Source organism: Macaca fascicularis, chromosome X (assembly GCF_037993035.2).
Source record: "Macaca fascicularis isolate 582-1 chromosome X, T2T-MFA8v1.1".
Lineage (NCBI taxonomy): Eukaryota > Metazoa > Chordata > Mammalia > Primates > Cercopithecidae > Macaca > Macaca fascicularis.
In genome coordinates, this window is record NC_088395.1 from 47,929,008 (window position 1) to 47,954,907 (window position 25,900).

The following is a 25,900-nucleotide window of genomic DNA, read 5'->3' on the forward strand; positions in this document are numbered from 1 at the left end:
CAAGAAGTTCCAGTACTATGTTGAATAAGAGTGGTGAGAGTGGACATCTTTGCTTTGTTTTCAGCCTTAGGGGGAAAATATTCAACCTTTTACCACTAAGTATGATTTTAGCTGTAGGGCTTTCTTTTTTTGGACCCTCTTTTTTGAGCTGAGGAAGTTCCCCTCTATTCTTAACTTCAAAAGTAGTTTTTATCATGAATGGGTGTTGAATTTCATCAACACTGTATGAATTTTTATGATCTTGTGATTTTTTTTTCTTTTTTAGCTTGTCAGTATGGAGGATTACGCTGATTGATTTTTGAATATTGAACTAGTCTTACATTCCTGGAATAAACCCTACTTGGTTGTGATGTATAATTCTTTGGATATATTGAAGGAATTGATTAGCTAATGCTTTTTTGAGAATTTTTGCATCTAAGTTCATGGGAAATATTTGTCTATAGTTTTTTATACTATCTTCATCTGGTTTTATTTTTTATTTTTGAGACAGGCTCTCACTCTGTTCCTCAGGCTGGAGTGCAGTGGTGTGATCATGGCTCACTGCAACCTTGACTTCCCAGCCTCAAGTGATCCTTCTGCCTCAGCCCCCTGAGTAGCTGGGACTGCAGGCACATGCCACCACACCCAGCTAATTTTATTTTTTTTTGTAAATGGGGTCTCACTATGTTGCCCAGGCTGGTCTTAATCTTCTGGGCCCAAACAGTCCTTCTGCCTCAGCCTCCCAAAGTGCTGGGATTACAGGTGTTAGCCACTGCTCTTGGCCTTGTCTGGTTTTAGTATTAGGGTAATACTGGCCTCATTGAATGAGTTGGGGACTATTTTCTCCTCTTCTATTTTCTGGAAGAGATTGTGTAGAATAAGTACTAATTTTTATTTAAATGTTTAAATATTTGGTAGACTTCTCCGGTGAAGCCATCTGGGCCTGGAAACTTCCATTTGGAAGCTTTTTGATCATGGCTTCAATGTCTGAAATAGTTATGTAACTATTCAGATTATCCATTTAATATCATTTTAGACTATCTACAGGTTAAGCTTCCCTAATTCAAAAATCTGAAATTCAAAATGCTTCAAAATCCAAAACTTTCTGAGTGCCGACATAATGCCACAAGCAAAATTTCACACCTGATTTTGTGACAGGTCACAGTCAAAATGCAGTGAAAACTTTGTTTCATGCACAAAATTATTAAACATGTTATATAAAATTACCTTCAGGCTATGTTATAAGGTAACATAGTGTACATGAAACATAAATGAATTCTGTGTGTATACTTGAGTCCCATTCTACAAGATACTTTGTTATGTATATGCATATATTCCAAAATTTTAAAAAAATCTGAAATCTGAAACACTTCTGTTCCCAAGCATTTTGGATAAGAGACAGTCAACCTGCATTTAATAGTGGGTTAATTGTGGTACTTTGAGTTTTACAAGGAATTGGACTGTTTCATCCAAGTTGTTGAATTTATGTGCACAAAATTGTTGTGGTATTCCCTTACTATCCTTTTAATGCAAGCTTGTCCAGCCCGCGGTCCGTGGGCCACATGTGGCTCAGGGCAGTTTGGAATGCAGCCCAACACAAATTTGTAAACTTTCTTAAAATATTATTGAGAGGTTTTTTTTTGCAATTTTTTTTAAGCTCATCAGCTATCGTTAGTGTTACTGTATATTATGTGTGGCGAAAGACAATTCTTCTTCTTCCAGTGGGGCCCAGGGAAGCCAAAAGATTAGATACCCCTGTTTTAATGGCTGTAGGATCTGTAGTTACATCTCTGTGTTTCATTTCTAATATTGGTAATTTGTGTCTTCGTGTCTTCTCTCTCTCTCTTTTTTTTTTTTTCACAGAGACAAGTGAACATTTATTTTTGTGCCTTTCTTCCTATGTGTATTCCAAGTCTTTTTCAAAACAAGGCTGCAGAAATCTTCAGATTCAATTATGTCCCTGGGCTTGGTCGACTGCTGTAGGAGTCTTAGGAAGCCTTATACAAATGCTAGAGTTACTCATTAACCAACATTAAACCCTAGGATAGAAGATGCAGCAAAGCAGGACTCCTTCCTCCGTGTAATGTGCTGATTTCAGATGAGGCGGCAGTCAATGTAGAAAATGCTGGAATTTTTCCTTGGAACTGGACTGTGATGAGAGGTGCTTGCCGTGAACATAAGCTACTGTCTTGTCTTTTCTTTTCCTTTCTGTTCTGTTCTGTTCTGTTCTGTTCTGTTCTGTTCTGTTCTGTTCTGTTCTTCTTTTTTGAGACGGAGTTTTGCTGTTGTTGCCCAGGCTGGAGTGTAATGGTGCAATCTTGGCTCACCGCAACCTCCGCCTCCCAGGCAGGTTCAAGCAATTCTCCTGCCTCAGCCTCCCGAGTAGCTGGGATTATAGGCATGCGCCACCATGCCCGGCTAATTTTTGTATTTTTAGTAGAGACGGGGTTTCTCCATGTTGATCGGTCTGGTCTCGAACTCCCGACCTCAGGTGATCCGCCCGCCTTGGCCTCCCAAAGTGCTGGGATTACAGGCATGAGCTACTGTCTTTTCTTTGACCCTTCCTTTCCAGTTTTTGAAGATAAAGCAGGAAAGAAACTTCTCTGAAGATACTTGATAAAAATTCCCCCCCCCCCCCCAAAATAAAAACACATGCTTCTACTTCACTGATACAGATTTACTGCAGTTTGACACCTGGGTCTAGTTCAGCTAGCGGCTGAGCTGATTTATGTGTTCACCCCGATAGCCAGGTGTGCCCATCTCCTTGAGGAAGCCCACTCTATCTTTGGTAGCATGATGGGCCACTGAGAGGTGGAAAGGGCTCAAGAACCATGAGATCTGGAAATGCTTCCCTGGGCAGGCAATTTCATGAATGAGGTCTTCCAAGCAAATAACACCAAACTTCCCCAGGTGCTCCTCAATCACTGTGTTGTCTGTCAGAGGGATGATCTTATTCTTGACCTTGGCTTGTCCACGTTTAAAAATGAGTTCCCGAACAGACTTCAGATTTGGAAATGCCCAGGTCACGTAAGTTTCCACTGTATGCAACATTTTTAGGTTCTGGGAGGTAACTTTTACAAAGACACCACTAAAAATTTTCTTTAGGCAATGGTTCTCTGCACCAATAAACTCATGCCATCAATCCTTTCGATGCATACAGCAAAAGCCAAGGATTGTTTATCTGGCAATTCCAAGGCATGAGGTTTCACTTCTAGTCGTCTGAGACACACCTTGTCACCTTTCTGCCTCCAGGAATCATGTAGGAATGATTCCAGTCACTTAAACCTGAGCCCTTTCCCTTTTCTCTGCTCCTTCTTTGCCAAAAGTGCCTGCTTTGCCTGGGTGGCTTTGAGGGCTTGATAAGCCTTCCTCTTTTTCAGGAGATTTTCTGGAACCAAAGGGATTTTTCTTTGCTCTTGCTCTACCATCTTTCTAGTCGTGTCTTCTCTTTTTTAATCTTTGTCAATCTTGCTGGAGGATTACAAGTTTTATTGTTCTTTTCAAGAGACCAGCTGTTGGATTTATTTTTTTCTATTGTTTTTCTGTTTTCAATTTCGTTGATTTCTGCTCTTGTATTTATTACTTCCTTCTGCTTAGTTTGAGTTTTCTCTTCTTTTTCTAGTTTCTTGAGGTGGGAGCTTAGATTATTGATTTAAGACCTTTCCTCTTTTCTCATATAAACATTTAGTGCTATAATGTTCCCTCTCAACAGTGCTTTATCTGTACCCCACAAATTTTGATATGTTACATTTTTCATTTTCATTCATCATGTTTTAATTTCCCTTGGGACTTCATCTTTGATCCATGGATCATATAGAAATATATTATTTAATTTTAAAGTATCTGGAGATTTTCCTGTTATCTTTCTGTTATTGATTGATAGTTCTATGCTGTTATAATCAGAGAACATACTCTGTATGACTTCAATTTGTGGAGGTGTTTTATGACTGCCGGTATGGTCTATTTGCAGAATGTTCAACAGGTGATTGAAAGGAATGTGCATTCCATTAGTGTTTGGCTGGGGAAGGCTGGGTATCTTCAAAAAGGTTTTCTGTTCAGTGAAGTCACCTTTTTCCTGGTCCTTTAACAGGAATGGCTTTTCTTGGAGCCATATTTTTTTTTTTGGCGGGGGGAAGCTGTTCCCGTTGATGGTTCTGAGTTGTAAGTTTCTCCAGTACCTTTTGATGATGTATGGGAGGATAAAGGAAAGCCCAGGGAACTCAACCACTGTGCTGTTCAAGTCCTGAGGTCTGTAAGCTGTCCTCCTTACCTTTCTACCTTTCAGAGTCTTCCGATTTGTGTTTGTTGTTTCACTTAATTTTTTTTCTGGTCTCTTCTACATGTACTAGTCTCTTCTTTCTTTTCTATTTTTTTGCTTTGTTTTGTTTTTTGATAGAGTCTCACTCTGTCACCCAGGCTGGAGTGCAGTTTCTGCGATCTCAACTCACTGCAACCTCTGCCTCCTGGGTTCAAGCGATTCTCCTGCCTCAGTCTCCCAAGTAGCTGAAATTACAGGTGCGTGCCACCATTCCCGGCTAATTTTTGTACTTTTAGTAGAGATGAGGTTTCACCATGTTGGCTAAGCTGGTCTTGAACTCCTGGCCTCAACTGATATCAGCCAGCCTTGGCTTCCCAAAGTTCTGGGATTACAGGTGTGAGCCACCGCACCTGGTCTCTTTTCTTTTCTTATATTAACTTTATTAATTTGCATTTTACTAGGGAAGCACTTGTTTTATGGCAGTATTAAAATGCATTGCTATACAGTTTGCATAATGTTCTGCAATAACTGCCTTAAACACCTTCCTATCTGGGAAAGATTTTCCTCTCATTTCAAATACATGTATATGCGTATGTGTGTGTGTGGTTTCTATAGTTTCAAGGCTCTTCCATGTTGTAGTAGGTATCCATACTTCTTTATTACCAAATAATAATATTCTATTGTGTATATATATGGCAAATTTTGTTTATCCATTCATCAGTTGATGGATATTTAGATTATTTCTGCTTTTTGGCTATTATGAGTAATGCTGCTGTGACTATTTGTGTATAAGTTTTGGAATGGACATATGTTTTCATTTATCTTGCACAGACATGGTCTCCTAATCAAATGGAAGATTTGGGTTTTGATTTATATTTTCCTAATGACTGATGATGATAATTATCTTATGTTATTCCTATATCTATCTACACACATACACACACACACATACACACATACACACATACACATTCTTGACTCCTTTATCTGATTTGCTAGAGAGTTTTTTAAATGACATCGGTCATTTCCATTTGTTTATTTATTTTTTGAGACAGGGTCTCACTCTGTCATCCAGGCTGGAGTGCAGTGGTGCAATTGGGGCTCATTGCAGCCTTGACTTCCCAGGCTCAAGCAATCCTCCTACCTCAGTCTTCCTGAATAGCTGGAACTCCAGGTGCACACAACCATGCCTGGCTAATTTTTCTTTTTTTTTTTTGTAGAGATGAGGTTTCACCATGTTGCCCAGGTTGGGCTCAAACTCCTGGGCTCAAGCGATCCTCCCACCTTGGCCTCCCAAAGTGCTGAGATTATAGGCATGAGCCACTGCGCCCGGCTACATTGGCCATTTCTTTTTTTTCTTTAAGCCTCCTATATTTATTTGATTTAGTTAAGGTTTTATTTTTATTAATTACTTCCTGGTTTTGGTTTTTGTTTTGCTTAATTTTGTTTTTTCTAATTCTAATGTTTTAGGTTGAATATATAGCTCATTTTGGGGTTGTATTTATTTTTAATTAAAAACAACGCTATTTAAAGCAGTAAATTTCACTCCAAATACAATACTGTATTCCGTAACTTCTGGTAAAATTTGTATAGCTTCTGTATTGATTTCCCACTTTGATCCTGGGTTATTTAGGAAAAAGTTTCTTTTCTTCCCCTTTTAAAAAATAAGATTTATTTAGGTATATTCCAATACCATAAAATTCACCCACTTAAAGTATGCAGCTCAGTGGTTTTTAGTATATTAACAGAGTTGTGCAGCCATCACCACAATCTAATTTTAGGACCTTTTCAACACCCCCAAAAGAAATCCTGTCCTTATTAGTAGACATTCACCATTCATGCCAGCCACCTCATACTCCCAGCCCTAGGCAACCACTATTCTATTTCTGTCTCTGTGGATTTGCCTATTCTGGATATTTCACATGAATGGAATCACAAATATGTGGTCTTTTGTGACTGGCTTCTTTCACTTAGGGTAGAGTTTTCAGGGTTCATCCATGTTGTAGTATTAGTACTTCTTTTGTATTACCAAATGTTATAATATTCCATTGTGTATATATGCCAAATTTTGTTTATCCATTCATCAATTGACATCAAACATTTGGATTGTTTCTACTTTTTGGCTGCTATAAATAATGCTGCTGTGAATATTTGTATACAAGTTTTGGAATGGACATGGGTTTTTAAAAATTTCTCTTGCATAGATACCTATGAGTGGAATTTCTGGGTTATATGGTGACTTCATGGTTGATATTTTGAGAAACTGCCAAAATGTTTTTCAGAATGAGTGTACCATTTTACAATCCAACCAGCAATGTTTGAGAGCCCCAATTTATTCACAGCTCACCAACACTTGTTATTGTCTTTTCTTCTTATGTTAGCCATTTTAGTGGATGTGACATGGTTTCCTAATACATGAAAGATTTTGGTTTTGATTTGCATTTTCCTAATGACTGATGTTGTTGAACATCTTATGTTATGATCAGAGAATGTAAGCCTGTCAATTCCCAATATTAAAACATTTATCAGATTTTTTGGTGGCCAAGTTATTTGAAGGAATTTTGTAAAAGTTCCATTACTATAAGAGAAGAAAGTATATTTTCCCTCTTGTTTTGGTATAACATCCTTTTTATGTTTTTAAAATTTAACTTGTTCATGCCTTTTATTTTATTTTACTCTTTCTTTATTTTACTTTCACTTTTCCTCTTCATCCCATTCTTACTTCTGTTGTCTTAAGTTCCTCTTCTTTTTAAGTAGATATTTTTCATTTCTTAACAAGAATGACTAAATCTACAGTGCCTCTAATAATTGATCAGAATAAAATTGTACCTCAACTTGGACACAGAGACACTAGTTCCCTCAATGAGGAAACAGTTTTACCTCTGGATATTTTTGAGTTAATTAAAAAACTTTAGTCCCAGGCTATTAATATTTTTCTTATAGCGTGTCTCTTCTGTCTCAAGAAATTTTACTTAACTTTTTTATTCTGAACTCAGGGTCATATTTTCACCATCTGTTAAACAGAACCACATTTATTTTGAACCTACCAGGGAAAAGGTATCATGTGATATAACCTTGACAACGTGAACTTTGGAGCCTGGTAGACTGGGTTTGACTTAACACCACTAAACCTCTAATTCTGTATGCATAAAATGAAATAATAATGATTTTAACAACACATAGATGAAAGATTTGTTGTGCAAATTACCTGCTTCTGCACATTACATGCTTCCTTATAACACTACTTGCTAACATGTATTAATTGTTTACCTGGGGCCAGTTCAGTGCTAAGTACCATTGAAACATAATCTCATCTAATTTTCATAGCCACTTGAGATAAATATTTCAAATTCATTTTGAAAAATAAACCTGAAGAAGCTTTTTCATGTTCTCATAGCTAAAGGTTGGCAGAGCTAGAATTTAAACCTTTATTAATTTTAGTCCAAATCTCATGCTCTTGCTCATATTCTATTTTAATTGATAAGCAGAATATGTGTTTCTTGGACTTTATCTACCTCACAGTATCCAGTGCAGTGAACTGTACTTTGGTTCCCCCAGGAGATGTCTGTGTAGTGAGTGCTGTCTGCCTCTGATCATATGGACACTGTCTTTCCAGGGTTCTTGGAGTCTCTGCAGAGTCCCTGGGCCAGATCTCATAGTGAAGGCTGCAGGATCTTCCTTCTGACCCCAGCAGTCCCCGTTGAGTCCACTGATTCCACTGGAATTATAGAGTTATCAGCAAGGAAGCCCCAGGGCTGACGTCCAAGTCCGTCGGGAACATGCCAGCTAACGAGGACGCTCCCCAGCCAGGGGAACATGGCAGTGCCTGTGAGGTGAGGAGGAGGAAGAGGTGCCCAGGGGTTGGAATTCATCCAGAGCCCTGAAGGAAAGATACTATCTCATAGTTTTCATTTCTAGTACTTTTTTTTTTACCAGGCAGGAAAATTTCCTCCACCCCCATTTGTATTGGTCATTTATTTCCCTTTTGTGAATTTCCTTCTCCTGTCCATTGCTGATTTATTTATCTTAGCTTATGGATTTTAAAAGAGGCTTTTGAAAATACTCAGGTTAATAGCCCTTTATCATTCTTGCATATTTTTATGAATATTTGTCGCCACTTGGTAATTTGCAATTAGCTCTTAGTTTCATTTAATCAAATAGTTCTCTAAGTCTTGTTTAAAAAAAAAAAAAAAAAAACCTCTTCCATGCCTTGTTTTCTGCCAGATTCCAGCTCCCCAGAAGCAAGCACCTTTACTCTTTTTAATAGTTTTAAAGAATGTTTGGGTGTTATCTATTGGCTTTCCACTATGGAAGATAGAGATTGAGCTTTTCTTTTCTTTCTTTTTTTTTTTTTTTGAGATGGAGTCTCGCTCTGTGGCCCAGGCTGGAGTGCAGTGGCCGGATCTTAGCTCACCGCAAGCTCCGCCTCCCGGGTTTACGCCATTCTCCTGCCTCAGCCTCCCGAGTAGCTGGGACTACAGGCACCTGCCACCACGCCCGGCTAGTTTTTTGTATTTTTTTAGTAGAGATGGGATTTCACCGTGTTAGCCAGGATGGTCTCAATCTCCTGACCTCGTGATCCGCCCGTCTCGGCCTCCCAAAGTGCTGGGATTACAGGCTTGAGCCACCGCGCCCGGCGAGATTGAGCTTTTCTTTACTCCCCCACTCACATACCCGTTTCCTAACCCCACCTCCCTAAGATAGGTATATCATTGTTTTGGTGAGATTCATGGTCGGTGTTGATCATTGAATCCCATGGTATCCATGCTGTGATGACTATTTCTGCACAACTTTTTTCTTTTCCTTGGAATTAACAATTTTCTGTCTCAGTCATTTGTTTGCATTACTATATACATATCAATCATTCAACTCCAAATTTTTCCCTGGTGTTTAGATCTCCTTTCTATATATTCAAACACATTAGGTGATAATCACAGTGATAATAATTAAAAGCAGTCATACAACATTTACTGCATGCCAAGCACTGTTACACGTACTCTGCGTGTGTTCATCCATCTTCACAACAACCTCATGAAGTAGGTGCCATTGTTATTATTATCTTTAGAGACAGAGTCTCACTCTGTTGCCCAGGCTGAAGTGCAGTGGCACAATCATAGCTCACTGCCACCTCGAACTCCTGAGCTCAAGTGATCCTCCTACCTCAGCCTCCCAAGTAGCTGGGACTACAGGTCCGAGCCACCATGCCCAGTAAGTGCCATTATTATCCCCATGTCACAGAGGGGAAAACTGGGGCATAGGAGAAAACTGGGGCGCAGAGAAAAACCGTTTGGCCAAGGTTTACACAGTAAATAGCCAGTAATAGGTGGGGCTGCTCTCACTTCTGGGCATCATTGTCTTCTCTTTGAAGAAATCTCTCCTGGAGCTTGACTTGCTAAAGTCTGGACTGGTGACTTTCTCAGTTTGATACAGAGCTGTTACCTTGGTGTCTTCTCTTTACCATCTCCCAGGAAATCCCCTTGACTTCTCTCTTGAGTCAGATCTGTTTCCTGGAGCTTATGTCTTCCTCTTTCTTGGCTTGCCCCTTCATTTTGTGGGGAGCACATCCTGCAGTATATCCTTGAAAATGGATGCCCGACAGGTACATTTTATGAAACTTTGCATGTCTGAAAATGTCATGCAGAAATATATTTACTGAATACATATAACTGTATAAATTTATGTGTAGAAATATAAATATGAATGCCATGGAAATATACCTATTTGATCCTGACACTAAACTTGTCTTTTTGGCTGAGAATATAATTCTAGATTGGAAGTAATTTTTTTTTTTTTTTTTTTTGAGATGGAGTCTCACCCTGTCGCCCAGGCTGGAGTGCAGTGGTGTAATCTCGGCTCACTGCAACCTCCGCCTCCTGGGTTCACACCATTCTCCTGCCTCAGCCTCCCGAGTAGCTGGGACTACAGGCACCCACCACCACACCTGGCTAATTTTTTTGTATTTTTAGTAGAGACAGGGTTTCATCGTGTTAGCCAGGATGGTCTCGATCTCCTGACCTTGTGATCTGCCCACCTCAGCCTCCCAAAGTGCTGGGATTACAGGAGTGAGCCACCGTGCCCAGCCTAGAAATCATTTTTATGCCCTATTTGAAAGCCCGTCCAAAGTCTTCCTAGGCCTTTTCTACTCACATGCACATTTTCTCTGCTTTTCTAAAACTCTTTTTATTTGGTTTTCGATGCTGCTTTGTAAAAATTATTTGCTTTACTGATATCCATTTCTATCTCTTTTGCTCTCCCTTTAGTAGTATTTTTTAAAAAACTTTATCTTCCAAACCTTCTTTTCTATCTCTTATTAATGCTGTTATATTTTTTAAGTAGCTCTTTTTGTCTTCAGAATATTCCCGTGCTATTTTTGTTTTATGGATGCAGCATCATATCATTCTAAAGATATTAGTAGTCGTTTTTTAAAAAACGTAATTTTTTGAATAGTAATATAGAAAAATGACTCAAAAAATTAAAGACATATAAAAAGCTATACAGGTTAAGTATCCCTAATCCAAAAATACAAAATCCAAAATGCTCCAAAATCCAAAACTTTTTGAGGACTGACATGACATTCAAAGGAAATGCCCATTTGGATTTTGGATTTTCAGATTAGGGATGCCCAACCTAAGTATAATGCAGATATTCTAAAATCTGAAAAAAATCCAAAATCCCAAACACTTCTAATCCCAAGCATTTTGGATAAGGGCTACTCAAGCTCTATGGTCTAAATTCTCTTATCCATCTTTCTCCTGTCTGCTCAGCTCTCTCTCATACATATAACCAGGTTAGTTAGTTTTTCTTTGTATGATTAGGGTTTCTTTATGCAAATAACAGCAGCTGAGAACACATTCTTTTCTCCTTTTTGTCACAGAAGGTAGCCAATTAAATAATTTTTTTTTTTTTTTTTTTTGAGACGGAGTCTTGCTCTGTCGCCCAGGCTGGAGTGCAGTGGCCAGATCTCAGCTCACTGCAAGCTCTGCCTCCCGGGTTTATGCCATTCTCCTGCCTCAGCCTCCCGAGTAGCTGGGACTACAGGTGCCCACCACCTTGCCCGGCTAGTTTTTTTGTATTTTTTTTAGTAGAGATGGGGTTTCACCGTGTTAACCAGGATGGTCTCGATCTCCTGACCTCGTGATCCGCCCGTCTCGGCCTCCCAAAGTGCTGGGATTACAGGCTTGAGCCACCACGCCCGGCCAAAGAAATTTTTATCAATTTTTGTTAATTTAAAATATTTCAATGAAATATAATATGAATTATAAGCAATGCTGCTAGGAACATTCTTCATCATGTCTCCGTGCACATGTGTATACCCTCTCTTAAATATATACAGGGGCGTGAAGTTAATGGATCATAGTTACACTTAAAAACGTCTTTATTGTGAAATATTACATACCTACAGAAAAGCACACAGAACAGACATGTGTGGCCGAGTGAGTTATCCTTCCATAGGCCTAGAAAGAGTCCATAGTTAGCATTCCACAATCCCTCTACTCCCAGAGCTAACTACTACCCTGACTTTTATGATAATCACTTCCCCAAAGAAAATCACAGCTGGGCGCGGTGGCTTACACCTGTAATCCCAGCACTTCAGGAGGCTGAGGTGGGTGGATCACCTGAGGTCAGTCAGGAGTTCAAGACTAGCCTGTCCAACATGGTGAAACCCTGTCTGTACTAAAAATACAAATATTAGCCGGGCATGGTGGCAGGCGCCTGTAATCTCAGCTACTTGGGAGCTGAGGCAGGAGAATTGTTTGAACCCAGGAGGCAGAGGTTGCAGTGAGCTAAGATCGCGCCATTGCACTCCAGTCTAGGTGAAAAAAGTGAGACTCTGTCTCAAAAAAAAAAAAAAAGAAGAAGAAAATCGCAATCCACAGAGTGGGAGAAGATATAAACAACAGAGGACTTATACCCAGAATATATAAAGAACAACAAAACAACAAGAAAAAGCAGAATACCCACTAGTCAGAGGCCTTCTTGAACAGATATGTAACAGATGAAGATATTCAGATGGCTATTAGACACGTGAGACAGTGCTCAATCTCATTTTTCATCAGGGAAATGCAAATTTAAACCACAATGTAATACAACTACCCCTTACCACCACCACCAGAATGGCTATAATTTAGAACAGTGACAATGACAAGTGTTAGTGAGGAGGAGGAGCACTGCTGATGAGAATGTAAATTGGTACAATCTCTGGGGACCTTTTAGCCTTATTCATCCATGCATATGTAGACCATATGAGGAAACAGTTCTAGGAAAACACCCACCAGAAATCCTTGGCTGATGCACCAGGACCCATGTATAAATGCTCACTGTAGCATTACTTGTAATAGCCAGAAACTGGAAATAATGCAAATGCCCATCAATAATAGAGTGGGGCCAGGTGTGACAGCTCATACTCATAATCCCAACACTTTGAGAGGCTGAGGCAGGAAGATCATTAGAGGCCAGGAGTTCAAGACCAGCCTGGGCAACATAGTGAGACCCCATCTCTACAAAAAAAAAAAAAAAAATTTTAAAAAATAGAATGAATAAATGAATTGAACATAATGTTGAGTGAAAGAAGGTAGACACCAAAGAATTTATTGTGTTTCAATTTATATGAAGTTTTAAGACAGGAAAAGCAAAAGCATATAGTATAGAGGGGTACATTTGTAGGTGATAAAACTTGAAAGCAAAGTGAGGAAGTGCTCACCATCTGAGGCAGAATAGTGGCTTTCTTGACCAGGGGCGTTGCAGGGAGGGAGGGAAAGAGGCATGAGAAAGGCTTCCGGCCAAGGAGCTGGCCATGTTCTATTTTCAGATTGTGGTGGTAATTAGGTTGGTATTTGCTTTGAATGATTAGTTAAGGCGAATATTTGTTTTATATGTTTTTCTACATGAATATTATGTTTAATAATAATAATCTTTTGAAAAGAAAAAATGTACCCTCCAATTTTGACCCCAGTAGCCCATATATTCTTTCCCAAGGCAGATACAGATAGTCTGTCCATACAAACACACACAATAAACTGAAATATTAGCATACAAAATTTCCAGCACTTGCTTTTCTCCCTTAACAATAAAGCTTGGTGATTATTCAGTGTCACTACATGTAATGAGTTACCTCATTCCTTTACAAGGCTACGTCTTATTCTATTATATGAATATATCAAAATATGCTAACCAGTTTTCTATTAATAGACATTTAAAGGGTTTCTAATCTTTTGCAATTGTACACAACACTGCAATGAATATCCTTATACAAATCTTAGCACAAGAGAGAGTATGTTTATTTTATTTTATTTTATTTTATTTTATTTTTTATTTTATTTTTTGAGATGGAGTCTCGCTCTGTCACCCAGGCTGGAGTGCAGTGGCCGGATCTCAGCTCACTGCAAGCTCCGCCTCCCGGGTTCACGCCATTCTCCTGCCTCAGCCTCCCGAGTAGCTGGGACTACAGGCACCTGCCACCTCGCCCGGCTAAGTTTTTGTATTTTTAGTAGAGACGGGGTTTCACTGTGTTACCCAGGATGGTCTCGATCTCCTGACCTCGTGATCCGCCCGTCTCGGCCTCCCAAAGTGCTGGGATTACAGGCTTGAGCCACCGCGCCCGGCCGAGAGAGTATGTTTAAAGAGAAATTTCTCCAAGTAGAATTCCCAGGACAGATGATATATACATTTTTACTCTTTTCATTTTGTTTTGTTTACACATTTTTATTCTTAATAGATATGGAAAAATTGCCTGCCTTGTGGGTTGTGTCAGTTGTATGAGTGTCTGTTTTCACCATACCCAAGCAACACAGTGTCTTGTCATATTCGTTTTTTCTTTTTGGCCAGTCTGGTAGGTTACAACACAGTATCTCAGTATAGATTTAATTTACATTTCTCTTATGGCCAAGGTTGAATATATGTGACTGTGTTTAAAGAGCCATTTATATGATTTTTTTCTGAGACATTTTAAAATTTCCTTTTCCCATTTTTTTCTATTAGGTTGTTGCTATTTATGGAAGGATGTTACATGTGTCCCAGTTATTTTTCCCAACTTCCCATTTGTCTTTTAAATGAAAATGTTAGTGTTTTCTCTGTGCATTGAGTTTATGAATCTTTTCTGTTCTCCAAGTTTTGTATCATAACTAGAAACGCCTTCCTCATTGTTCCCCATTGCTCAGCGGTATTTGGGGGGAAAAAAAACTCTTGTATTTTCTATTTAATACTTAATTGTTTTTATTTTTTACTTTTACAGCTGCGACTAGCTGGATTCTTTTTGCTATTGTTGTAAAGCCTTAACCAGGGATCTATCTTAATTTTTCTTCAAGATGCCTACACATTTGTCCCAACACCATTTATTGAATAATCTATATTCCCCCCCCAACATGCAATACTACATTAGCATATACAGGCATACCTTCGAGATATTGCAGGTTCGATTCCAGACCACTGCAATAAAGCGAGTATCTCAGTAAAGAGTCATACAAATTTTGTGGCTTCCCACATAAAAGTTATGTTTATAGTATGCTATAGTCTATTAAGTGTACAATAGCATTATGTCTAAAAACAGTGTATATACTTTAATTTAAAAATACTACTACAAAATGCTAACAATCACGTGAGCCTTTGGTGGGTCATAATCTTTTTGCTGGTGAAAGGTCTTGCCTTGATGCTGATGACTGCTGACCGATCAGGGTGGTGGTTGCTGAGCACTGGGGTGGCTATAGCAATTTAAAAAAATAAGACAACAGTGAAGTTTGCCACATCAATTAACACTTTCCTTCCTGAAAGATTTCTCTGTAGTATACAACACTGTTTGATAGCATTTTATCCACAGTAGAAATCCTTTCAAAATTGGAGTCAGTCCTCTCAAACCCTGCCCCTGCTTTCTTTCAGTTTATGTAATATTCTAAATCACTTGCTGTCATTTCAACACTGTCCACAGCGTCTTCACTAGGAGTAGATTCTGTCTCAAGAAATCATGTTCTTTTCTTATCCATAAGAAAAAATTCCTCATCCATTAAAGTTGTATCATGAAATGGCAGCAGTTCAGTCACATCTTCAGGCTTCACTTCTAGTTCTCTCGCTGTTTCCACCATCTTTGTAGCTATTTCCTCTAGTAATGTCTTGAATCCCTGAAAGTCATCCATGAGGGTTAGAATCAAGTCTTTCCAGACTTCTGTTATTGCTGATATTTTAACCTCCTCCCATGAATCGTGAATGTTCTTAATGGCTTCTAGAATGATGAACTGTTTACAGGAGGTTTTCAATTTACTTTGCCCAGATTCATCCAAGGAATCACCATCTATGGCAGCTATAGTCTTACAAAACGTATTTCTTAAATAACACTTGAAAGTTGAAATTATTCTTTGATCTATGGGCTCCAGAATCATGTTGTGTTAACAGGCATGAAAACAACATGAATCTCCTTGTACATCTCCATCAGAGCTCTTTGGTGACCAGGTGCATTGTCAGTGAGCAGTGATATTTTGTAAAAAATCTTTTTTGTCTAGCAATAGGTGTTAAGAGTGGTCTTAAAATATTCAGTAAGCTATGCTGTAAACAGATGTGTTATCATCCAGGCTTTGTTGTTCCGTAATTCTTTTTTTTTTTTTTTGAGATGGAGTCTCGCTATGTTGCCAGGCTGGAGTGCAGTGGCGTGATCTTGGCTCACTGCAACTTTGCCTCTGCCTCCTGGGTTCAAGCGATTCTCCTGCCTCAGCCTCCCAAGTAGCTGGGACTACAGGCACACGCCACCATGCCCAGCTAATTTTTGTATTTTTAGTAGAAACAGGGTTTCCCCATGTTGGCCAGGATGGTCTCAATCTCTTGACCTCGTGATCCGCCCGCCTCGGCCCCCCAAAGTGCCGGGATTATAGGCGTGAACCACCGCCCGCCTCGGCCCCCCAAAGTGCTGGGATTACAGGTGTGAGCCACTGCGCCCGGCCAATTTGGCATAATTCTTAAGGATCTTAGGATTTACAGAATGGTAAATGAGCATTGGCTTCACCATTTTTGTTGTTGTTTGTTTGTTTGAGACAGGGTCTCACTCTGTCAGTCAGGCTGGAGTGCAGTGATGTTATCATAGCTCACTGTAACCTTGAGCTCCTGGGCTCAAGGAATCCTGCCTTAGCCTCCTGAGTAGCTGGGACTACCGGCATGTGCCACCATGCCTGGCTAATTTAATTTTTTTTTTTTTTTTTTTTTTAGAGATGGGGTCTTGCTGTGTTGCCAGGACTGATCTCAAACTCCTGACCTCAAGCAGTCCTCCCACCTCAACCTCCCAAAGTGCCGGGATTACTGGTGTGAGCCACCATGGCTGGCTGGCTTCAACTTAAAGTCACCAGCTACATTAGTCCCTAACAAGAGAGTCAGCCTGTCCTTTGAAGGTTTGAAGCCAGGCATTTACTTCTCTTCTGTAGTTGTGAAAGTCCTAGCTGGCATGTTCTTCCAATATAAGGCTGTTTAATCTGCACTGAAAATCTGTTGTTTAGTGTAGCCACCTTCATCAATTATTTTAGCTAGCTCTTCTGGATAACTTGCTGCGTACAGCTTCTATGTTAGCACTCGAGCACTTGCTACTTCACCTTGTGCTTTTTATGTTATGGAGATGGCTTCTTTCCTTAAGCCTCATGAACCAACCTCTGCTAGCTTCAAACTTTGCTTCAGCAGCTTCCTCACCTCTCTCAACCTTCGCAGAATTGAAGAGTTCAGGCCTTGTGCTGGAGTAGGTTTGGTTTAATTCAGGGAATGTTGTGGCTGGTTTGGTCTCCTTTCCAGACCACTCAAACTTTCTTCATATCAGCAATAAGTCTATTTCACTTTCTTATCTTTCGTGTGTTCACTGGAGTAGGACTTTTAATTTCCTTCAAGAATTTTTCCTTTGCATTCACAGCTTGTCTGATTGGTGCAAGAAGCCTTGCTTTTCAGCCTAGCTTGGCTTTCAACATGTCTTCCTCAGTAAGCTCAATCATGTCTAGCTTTTGATTTAAAGGGAGAGACATGTGACTCTTCCTTTCACTTGAACACTTAGAGACCATTGAGGGTTATTAATTGGCCTAATTTCAATATTGTTGTGTCTTAGGGAGTAGGGAGGCCCCAGGAGAGGGAGAGACAGGGAATAGGCCAGTAGGTGGAGCAGTCAGATCACACACAGCATTTATCAATTCAGCTCACCATCTTCTATGGGCATGGTTTGTGGTGCCCTGAAACAATGACAATAGTAACATCTAAGATCACTGATCACAGATTATCATAACAGATATAATAATAGGCCGGATGCAGTGGCTTACACCTGTAATCCCAGCACTTTGGGAGGCGAAGGGGGGCGTATCACGAGGTCAGGAGTTCAAGACCAGCCTGGTCAAGATGGTGAAACCCCGTCTCTACTAAAAGTACAAAAAAATTAGCCAGGCATGGTGGCAGGTGCCTATAATCCTAGCTACTTGGGAGGCTGAGGCAGAGAATTGCTTGAACCCAGGAGGCAGAGGTTGCAGTGAGCCGAGATCACGCCACTGCACTCCAGCATGGGTGACAGAGTGAGACTCTGTCTCAAATAAAAAATAAACAAATAAGGCCGGGCGCGGTGGCTCAAGCCTGTAATCCCAGCACTTTGGGAGGCCGAGACGGGCGGATCACGAGGTCAGGAGTTCGAGACCATCCTGGCTAACACGGTGAAACCCCGTCTCTACTAAAAAATACAAAAAACTAGCCAGGCGAGGTGGCGGGCGCCTGTAGTCCCAGCTACTCGGGAGGCTGAGGCAGGAGAATGGCGTAAAAACCCGGGAGGCAGAGCTTGCAGTGAGCTGAGATCCGGCCACTGCACTCCAGCCTGGGCGACACAGCGAGACTCCGTCTCAAAAAAGAAAAAAAAACCAAACAAATAAATAAATAATTAAAAATAAAAAATAACCAAATCTTCCACCTTAAAAAAAAGAGAAGAAACAGATATAATAATAATGAAAATGTTTGCAATATTGTGAGGATTGCCAAAATCTGACATAGAGACATGAAGTGAGCACATGCTGTTGTACAAATGGTTCCAATAGACTTGCTCTATCAGGGTTGCCACAAACCTGCAATTTACAAAAAACACAATAATCTCTGAAGTGCAGTAAAGTGCAATGAAACCATGTATGCCTGTACATACATTCCAAGATATAACTCTGAGTATATTGGGTATATTTCTGAACCTTATCCTGTTCCACTGAGCTAATAGTCATAATCTTTATTATTCTAATTCCTCTACATTCATAATTTCTTCTAATAGATGATAGGGCTGTCTCTGATTACCCTTTTTTTCAGGAATTTACTGCTTTCTTGATTGTTTTCTTTTTTGTATACAATTTATAATTCACTTACCAAATTTAAAAATAATTATATTGCCATTGTAAAGGAACTTGCATTAAATAGGGCCATTTGCTTCTTTATGATAATTCAGATTTCCTACTAAAGAATTGAGTATGGGCAGTGTGTTGTGTGGCCCATGCCTGTAATCCCAGCACTTAGAGAAGCCGAGGCAGGTGGATCACTTGAGGTCAGGAGTTTGAGACCAGCCTGGCCAACACAGTGAAACTCTGTCTCTACTAAAAATACAAAAATTAGCCAGGCATGATGGTGCACGCCTGTAATTCCAGCTACCCAGGAGGGTGAGGTACAAGAATTGCTTGAATCCAGGAGGTGGAGGTTGCAGTAAGCTGAGATCACGCCACTGCACTCCAGCCTGGAAAAAAAAAAAAAAAAAAAAAGAATTGAGTATGTTTGCTTTGTTTCAAGTAATCTTTGCATTTCTCGTTAATGTGTTAACATTTTCTTCAAGCATGTTTTGACATCAGTTTTTGTTTTTATTTTCTAAATGGAAAAAATGCAAATATATATGAATGTATAGCATTATAAATTGAAACTAAAATTACAATTATTCCCATAGAAGAGATAGTTGAAAGAAAGTAAGTGAAAGGAAAAGCAAAGAATCCTATGATTCTCTTATTCTTTTTCAGAAGAATATAGATATTGGTAGACCTTGGGAGAGAAACATGCATATAATTCTGGTCTTATGTTGGGATGAGTGATAAGACTAAATGTAGAATGAATAGTAATTTTCAAATGAGCATTAAGGGGGAAAACACCAAAAATTTTATGTGCCAAGGAAATTAAAGGAAACCAAAAGAAATATTTAAATAGCAGAAATCCATCCTAGTGTTCCAATAATTACATATGGGTTAAAATCATTCATTAAAAGAAAAACATCATCTGATAGGAAAAAACAACTGAAAATTCCCCAAGGTCCAGCATTATTTTATAAATGTGAGTTACATTTGAAATTAAAAGACCCAGCCAGGCGCGGTGGCTCATGCCTGTAATCTCAGCACTTTGGGAGGCCGAGGCGGGCGGATCACCTGAGGTGATCTAGACCAGACTGGCCAACATGGCAAAACCCCATCTCTGGCCGGGCGCGGTGGCTCACGCCTGTAATCCCAGCACTTTGGGAGGCCGAGGCGGGCGGATCACAAGGTCAGGAGATCGAGACCACGGTGAAACCCCGTCTCTACTAAAAATACAAAAAATTAGCCGGGCGCGGTTGTGGGCGCCTGTAGTCCCAGCTACTCGAGAGGCTGAGGCAGGAGAATGGCGTGAACCCGGGAGGCGGAGCTTGCAGTGAGCCGAGATCGCGCCACTGCACTCCAGCCTGGGCGACAGAGCGAGACTCCGTCTCAAAAAAAAAAAAAAAAAAAAAAAAAAAAACCCATCTCTACTAAAAATACAAATATTAGCCGATGCTCACCTGTAATCCCAGCTACTTGGGAGGCTGAGGCAGAAGAATTGCTTGAACCTGGGAGGCAGAGGTTGGCAGAGGTTGCAGTGAGCCGAGATCACGCCACTGCACTCCAGCCTGCGTGACAGAGTGAGACTCCTTCTCAAAAAAAAAAAAAAAAAAAAAAAAGACCCCAGAAAATATGAAAACGAAGGGGGATAGAAAATGATAGACTTGGCCAAAAAACACCAATAGAAGCCTGTGACTGCAATTTTAAAACCTGAGCAGAGGGAATATAAGGTGAAAAACGTCACAAGGTATGAAAGTAGATGGTTCTTCAAACTGTGAAATATCAAGAATTATAACATTTATCAACACATATATAGCTAATGATATATCCTTAAACTATGTAAAATTAAAACTAGGCGAAATAGTTAATTCGACCACTAGCCACTTTAACCCACCCTTTTCAGAAACTAGATGATGAAGCAAAGAAAAAAAGTTTTTAAAGCTTTACTGTAATATGGATCATCACACAGAGCATGAAAGCATGATAAAAATAAAAAGTAAGCATATGGCCGGGTGCGGTGGCTCAAGCCTGTAATCCCAGCACTTTGGGAGGCCGAGACGGGCGGATCACGAGGTCAGGAGATCGAGACCATCCTGGCTAACACGGTGAAACCCCGTCTCTACTAAAAAAATACAAAAAACTAGCCGGGCGAGGTGGCGGGCGCCTGTAGTCCCAGCTACTCGGGAGGCTGAGGCAGGAGAATGGCGTAAACCCGGGAGGCAGAGCTTGCAGTGAGCTGAGATCCGGCCACTGCACCCCAGCCTGGGCGACAGAGCGAGACTTCGTCTCAACAAAAAAAAAAAAAAAAAAAAAGTAAGCAGCTAGTGAAAAATAAATATTCTCTATACACATTAAAATATTTTACATAAATATGTTTAAAGAGAAAGCATAAATCATCTTACAAAATACATACAAGTAAACATCAGGAGGCACATTTCAAGGTTTATGCAGTAAAGCTAAACTTACAGGTGGATGGAAAATTATAGACTTGAATGTCCATTTATTCCTTTCCTATACCCATGAACTTTCCTTCCTGTTAGAAAGAAATGATCTTTCCACTGAACCCTTTCCCCTCCCTTCCAGTTATCTCCTCTCTTTCCTATCGCATCACTTTTCCCCTTCTATGCTGGGCCATTCTCACAAGCATGCAACATACAGAAATATTTTCCATCTGAAAAAATCTGCCCTTGACCCCTCATCCACTCCCAGCCAAGGTGTTTCACCAGAGGAATAAGTGATTCCTGCAAGCTTACTGACAAAACCTGTGACTTGCAAAAAAGTTTAATGTCTTCTCCTTTGGGTGGGTTTTGGCCCAGGGACACGTTTCCTCAAACTGGGGCGAGGCTGGGGATTACTCCCCTATAATCTCTGTGATACACTTCTTTGCAGGTCCTGGGAATCTCAATTATGCAAACCCCTGACCCTCAATTCTTCCCCTTTTATTCTGTAAGCTGCCATTCTTACTACCAAGGGTCTCTCATACTTTCTGCCTAATGTTGTGGTATAACACCCTGTCAAAGAGAACATCAGCAATTACTTAATTACTTAATTACATTAAGCCTTACTCGTGAATAGTGATGGAACAGTTATAAATGAAATACCACCAAGTAGAATCCATCAATTCCTTTAAAAGTCACTCATTCTGACTATGTGGTCCAATATTATAAAATCTATAATCCACCATATTAACATGTCATCAGAGAAAAGCAATGTCACAAAATTCAACATCCATTCTTGATTTTAAAAAGTATCAAAGTTGAGCATCCCACACTTCCAGTTCCTTCCCCAAACTCACCCTAGGGATTGTCACTGAAGTAGTGAAGGCTGATTAAGAACATCCAGAACTCTTCATTTGGGATTGAGTCCTTTATAAGTCGTCTTCCTTTGTCTTGTCTTACACTTTTCCAGAATTTGTCTCTGGCTGATTAAGATGGAGACCATGCCTCCTTTCTTTTGGGACTCCCTTATACACTGATGATGTTCAGAATGTTTTATTTTAGATTGAGTCTTTTATCTTTATAAAGTGTCTTCCTTTGTCTTGTTTCATTCTTTTGCGCCGGAATTCTACTCTGGTTGATATTAAGATGGAAGCCTTGCTTCCCTTTTGGCTTTTTCTGATACACCTTTGCTTATCCTTTTACCATCATTCTGAATCTTTGTTCATTTTTCTATATGATATGTGAAAGATATGGTTTATATTATACTTTCTAATTTTAATGTTCCTTTTTAATATGTTTCATTATACACTCTATTTTGCTTTGTTTTTTGTTCTTTCTAATAATCTGAAAGGGTCGGCTGGGCGTGGTGGCTCACGCCTGTAATCTCAGCACTTTGGGAGGCCGAGGCAGGTGGATCACCTGAGGTCGGGAGTTTGAGACCATCCTGAGCAACATAGTGAAACCCTGTCTCTACTAAAAATACAAAATTAGCCGGGTATGGTGGCGCATGCCTGTAATCCCAGCTACTTGGGAGGCTGAGGCAGGAGAATTGCTTGAACCCGGGAGGCAGAAGTTGTGGTGAGGCGAGATCGTGCCATTGCACTCCAGCCTGGGCAACAAGAGCCAAACTCCATCTCAAAAACAAAAAAATAGAAAAGAAAGGAAAAGAAAGGTTTAAATTCTTTTTGTTGTTGTTCTTTAAGTGGTTCCCTTTATAACGTTAATTTTATAAATTATAATTAATATTCTTATTATTATAACAGTATGTATTAACTGTCCACCTTGAGTAGTGACAAGATTTGTATATGTTATTTCAAGAATTCTTTTATTAGTTTTCCTTCAGCCTTATATTTGAAGGCTTATCAGTTCAACTTACCTGGGTCAACTTTTTAAGAACAAATTACATACTGATTTTCCTCTCTTCCATATTTCTGTCATTTTTTCCTATTATATTTTGAAATATTTGTTGATTTGTACTTCATTTTGTTTACTGGCCATAATCTTTTCTTTGTTCCTACCTATTTTGACAGGAACTGTTAAAGACATTCATATCTGTATTGATTTTTTTTTATCACTTCAAATGGTCATGTCAATGTCTTTTCAAAGTTGATGACTTCAAATCAGAATCCAAATAAGGTCCACACATTTGTTCCTATGTCTCTGTCAAGAACTGTGAAGAGTCTGAGATTTTTACCCTACTTGTGAGCTAATGAGTTAGCCTGCCACAGTGTCCTGGATGCTGGCAAAAGAGATATGAAACTCTGGGCTAGAGTAAAGGACTTTATTACTCATGGCAGTCGTGGTAGCTAGAGTCTTAACATTTGTGCCAGCTCCCCAAGTTCCGATTCCTCCAGGGTGATGTGAAGAGAGCCAGGTGATGCACAGTGGATCACTTAGGTATCCTGAGTCTTTTATACTGAATAGTAAGCAAACTTGTCCTTTGCTCTGGAGGGAGACACAATATATTTCCAAGGCTGTTTGCTCTGGAAACATCTTCGAAAAGATGGCCTGGAACAAAAGGCAGTGTGGCATAATAAAAAATATATATTTGGTCTCTGCTGCTGGTTCCTGGCACAGAGCTCTGAAAACTCTTGTAATTTCCTGAGTGGATAGGGGTGCTAGGAACATCTGTTGTTCTAACAACAGACCCTGGTTCTTGACACAGAGCTCCTAATCCCATATAATTTCCTGGTGATAGGAGCTTCTTTTGTTCTAATGAGATGACTCTTGATGGGCTCCTGGATAGCTTCAGGAGCGGGGCTGATCACCAGAAAGACCAAGCCGTGATTAGAAACTTGGAACTTTCAGCCTCACCCTCGTCCTCTGGGGAGGGAAGAGGGGCTGCAGATTGAGATAAGCATCATGCCTATGTGATGATGTATCCATAAAAATCCCTATAAACCAATCCCTGATTTATAGCCAGTTGGCCAGAAGTACGGAGGCCTGGACTTGTGATTGGTGTCTGAAGTGGGACAGTCTTGTGGGACTGAACCTTAACTTGTGGGCGTATTAAATTATAGAACACCTGTTGGAGTCTACAAAAGATGTGGTTTGGAGAGCTTCAGCATTGGTGAACACATGGAGGTGCTGGGTGGGTGGCACGCCCGGAGAGGACGTAGAAGCTCCACGCCCCTTCCCACATACCTTGCCCTATGTATGTGGATAGGGGTGCTAGAAACATCTGGTGTTCTAATATTTGGTCTTTGACCCTGGTTCTTGACACAGAGCTCCTAATCCCATGCAGTTTCCTGGGTGATAGAAGCATCTTTTGTTCTAATCAGGCTATTAATCTGGCTGTTCATCTGTGTCTTTTGTAATATTCTTTATAATAAACCGGTAAATGTAAAGTGTTTTACTGAGTTCTATGAGCTATTCTAGCAATTACTGAACCCGAGGAGGAGTTTGTGGGAATCCCCAATTTATAGCCAGTTAGTGGGAAGTACGGGAGACCTGGACTTCTGATTGGTGTCTGAAGTGGGGACAGTCTTGTGTTACTGGGCCTTAACCTGTGGGTGTCTGTTCCAACACTGGGTAGTTAGTTCAGTATTAAAGTGTGGAACATCTGTTAGAGTCTGCAAAGAATTGCTTGGTGTGGAAAACCCCACACATTTGGTGTCAGAAATGTTCTGTGTGAGTGGAAGGAAAAACAGTTGTTTTTTTTCCCCTTTTTCAGGCAGTCAGTGCCTGTCCTCACAAGATCTGCAGAAATGTGAGAGCCCCATAGAGAACTATCTCACAATATCTCCCCCTTGTTTCTACACTGTCTTTGATTCTGCACATGTTCCCATGAGTACACTACACTACTCCACTGGCTACTTTAATTATTCTGACAGTCAGAGGCTGGGGCCAAATCTGTGCAATTTGTCTCATGCAGCACTTAATTAAGGGTTTATCAGCAGTGCTTCAAGCAGCAGTCTGGCCAATACTGGGTCAATACCAGCAATACTGGGCCAATCCCCAGTATTTTCCTCAACCGTAACCCTTAGGGTCCCAGGCCCAACCAGCTGAACAAATCCCATAAACCACTAAGGTCTGTCTCCCTGATAAAACCAGGTGTTTTTCTCCTTAACTTTCTAGCTTGACCTTTCTACTTGGCCTCAGGCACAAATCCAGGTAACAGGATGTATTAATATTAGCAATCGCACAAAATCTGTCTTGGCCCCAAAGGGCAATTTTGTCATCCATAACGACCTTGGACAGCAAGTTGAGGCTGACCAGAATGTTTCCATGGCCAAGGTAGCATTATTGATCACCTCGGCTAAAATCAGGGACAGATTTGCTACCACCTTTTCTAACTGGATGATTCCTGTCATGGGAATAACTGCTGGCAGGGTACACATAAATAACAAGCCAGTTTATCCCTCTAGGAAGTTCTTCCTAGCAACAATGGGTAGCCTTGTTTTGGTGAGGTCTCAAGAGTCATTTGAGGGTTTTGTGAACCCCTGGTAGTGATTCCTTACACACTTGCAGGTCTCTGATGAGCCCCACTCAAGGTGCAAATCACCATATTTTGGGAGGAAACAAGTTAATGTCTGACTTCCACACAAAGAGTACAATCTCAGCTGGGTGCGGTGGCTCATGCCTGTAGTCCCAGCACTTTGGGAGGCCCGAGGCAGGCGGATCAGCAGTTCGAGACCAGCCTGGCCAACATAGTGAAACCCCATCTCTACTAAAAATACCCAAAAAAATTAGCCGGGCGTGGTGGCGGGTGCCTATCATCCCAGCTACCCGGGAGACTGAGGCAGGCAAATCACATGAACCTGGGAGGCAGAGGTTGCAGTGAGCCAAGATCACGCCATTGCATTCCAGCCTGGGTGACAGTGCGAGACTCCGTCTCAAAAAAAAAAAAAAAAAAAGAAAGAAAGAAACTACAATCTCAGGGTGACCCTGGGAAGAAAGTGTTGTTTAAAACTGAGGGGGCTCCCTAA

At 40.4% G+C, this 25,900-nt stretch overlaps 1 protein-coding gene and 1 pseudogene across 5 annotated transcripts in view; one reads left to right on the forward strand and one right to left on the reverse strand.

The window, feature by feature from the left end:
* ZNF81 (zinc finger protein 81) overlaps nucleotides 1-25,900 on the forward strand; it is a 93,125-nt gene that overhangs the window by 1,403 nt on the left and 65,822 nt on the right. For 3 of the 5 annotated variants that reach the window (XM_005593435.4, XM_005593434.5, XM_045384017.3), the window contains one exon: nucleotides 7,854-8,070. In XM_005593435.4, the coding sequence (XP_005593492.3) occupies nucleotides 8,017-8,070 (54 nt within the window). In that variant the 5' untranslated portion in view covers nucleotides 7,854-8,016. Of the gene's footprint in view, nucleotides 1-4,395; nucleotides 4,495-7,853; nucleotides 8,071-25,900 lie in introns of those variants that run through there. The other 2 variants (XM_065538230.1, XM_065538229.1) reach the window with 1 other exon arrangement.
* On the reverse strand, nucleotides 2,680-3,417 carry LOC102116381 (ribosomal protein uL30-like; annotated as a pseudogene).